This window comes from Strongylocentrotus purpuratus, unplaced genomic scaffold (assembly GCF_000002235.5).
Source record: "Strongylocentrotus purpuratus isolate Spur 01 unplaced genomic scaffold, Spur_5.0 spur5_contig_358, whole genome shotgun sequence".
NCBI classification, from domain to species: domain Eukaryota; kingdom Metazoa; phylum Echinodermata; class Echinoidea; order Camarodonta; family Strongylocentrotidae; genus Strongylocentrotus; species Strongylocentrotus purpuratus.
This window is the reverse complement of record NW_022145016.1, coordinates 1-2,143: the sequence shown is the minus strand read 5'-3', so window position 1 is coordinate 2,143 and position 2,143 is coordinate 1. Positions and strand designations below refer to the sequence as shown.

General features: G+C 44.8%; 1 protein-coding gene across 1 annotated transcript; it reads left to right on the top strand.

Moving 5' to 3' along the window:
• Positions 1-889: 889 nt before the first annotated feature.
• On the top strand, positions 890-1,424 carry LOC115923862 (TNF receptor-associated factor 2-like). Its single transcript, XM_030985274.1, is given in 3 exon segments — positions 890-1,088; positions 1,091-1,282; positions 1,285-1,424. Coding segments are annotated over 3 exon segments (531 nt in total).
• The last annotated feature ends 719 nt before the right edge of the window (positions 1,425-2,143 follow it).

Sequence of the window (2,143 nt, the reverse complement as noted above, 5' to 3'; positions counted from 1 at the left end):
CGCATTGGGGGTCGAAAGATCAAGGGTCAGGTCACAGTGGTTAAAACAATAGAAATCTTGTATTTGTTCTGAGATCATAGGGATTAGGGATTAATTCATAAAAACCTACAGAAGACACTAATGCTGTCAATGAATGTTCCATGTGACCAAGGTACATGTAAGTTGATGTTAAAAGAGTGGTGTTATGTCATGGAAACAGTCATGGTTGCGGGGCATTTGTGTTTGTAAACACACCTGACTTGTTATGATTCAAGTTTTGTTTAAGGGTAAGTCCAAGAAAAGGTCCCCTTTTTGTGCGTAACGCCATGTTTTCGTTAATTACATATCATCCCAAAGACTAATGCATATAGTCCTTGTGGGTATTCTCCTTGCAGATGCCCAACAGTAGAATAAAAAACGCTGAAATCCAGCTCTGGTTTAAACTTTTGTTATGTATGGGATGTAACATACACAAATTCTTGGACTCGCCCTTAACTTTAACCCCTTGGGCTCTTTTACTAGAAAGTATCCTGAATCCGCCAAAATCCATCAATTTGGCCCTGCAAAAAAATGTTGGTGGCCATGAGTCCATCAGAATCCACCAGTGAGGTGGGAGTAAATCGGTTGAGATCCTGAATCCATCAAAGTCCCCCAACTGCTCAATATGGAGGTATCCTGAATCCATCAAAGTCCTGCAGTTCTGCTGGGCTTACAATCCTGAATCCATCAAAATCCCCCAGTTTGTGCAATATGGAGGTATCCTGAATCCGCCAAAATCCCACGAAACAGGGGTGTGGATTTTGATGGTTCAGGTATGTTGAGGTTAATTGTTTTGAAAAATTTGCAAATGGATTAAGATTTGTGGAAATGTTTAAACATGTAAAGGGTCCATTCTTCTCCCCAGGATCAGATGCTGACATTGAAGAACATCGCCCTCGCTGAACAGGAGCTACGCATCCAGGCTCTGGAGGCCTCCTCCTTTGACGGTGTCCTGCTGTGGCGTATCATCGAGTACAATCGCCGTCGTCAGGATGCCGTCTCCGGCAAGACAACATCCTTCTACTCCCCGGTCTTCTACACCAGCCGACACGGCTACAAGATGTCAGCCAGGTGTACCTGAACGGCGACGGTATGGGGAAGCACACCCACATGTCGCTGTTCTTCGTGGTCATGCGGGGGCGCCATGACGCCCTCCTGCCGTGGCCCTTTCCAGCAGAAGGTCCCTTCATGCTCCTGGATCAGAACAAGCGGGATCACATTGTGGATGCCTTCCGTCCGGATCCTACCAGCAACTCCTTCAAAAAGCAAGCAGCGACATGAACATCGCCTCCGGATGCCCACTCTTTGTGACCCAGGAGCTGCTGATGGCCAGCAACAGCTACGTCAAGGACGACACAATGTTCATCAAGGTTGTTGTTGATACAACTGGTCTTGAAAAGCTGTGAGAACACTTTTATTGGGGGATACACTGAATCTGTGACAATCCGCACGGACTATACATTGGTCAACTCCTGCCTACATGTACGCATTTTGAAGTGTGAATCTGCGATTATTTTGGATTAACAGTTGAAGTTCATGAAATTGTGTTGACCTAAATTAAAGGTATGTTTGTTAATAACCATACATACAACCTTTCCAAATCCTTCAAAATATTCTTTGTAAAATGGAGGATTTTGCAGGAATGAGGCTATATGTCAAAAAATGTGTGGCTGATTTTGGAGGATGCACTGTGTCAAGGTCTTGGGCCGGACCTGTATGTTTGTGCTCAGCCGTGCATAAAATCAATTATACTTGAAATCCTCCACCTGCTCCAGGATGTCACTGGCTCTGCCTCGTCAACATATTGACAGTGATTGCTGGATGATTTGCAGATTGAGGCAGTGGCCACCCCTCCCCGGACCACATTTAAAAAAAATAATGGATGATCTTGGATCAACCCAGAACAGACTGGACACACCGACAATGATGACGATTGAATATTCAGTTGACAATACCTTCTAGCACTGTACATTTGAGATGTTGAAGAAACCACAATATTTTTTTATGCATTGATGATTGGTCACCGCGCGCTGTTCCCGGACATACAACGTTTGTAGCGTAGACTGACACGACACAAAAACGTATTCGTACCCCGTCGTGTCTGATGTAACAAGCGGGTTTTTTT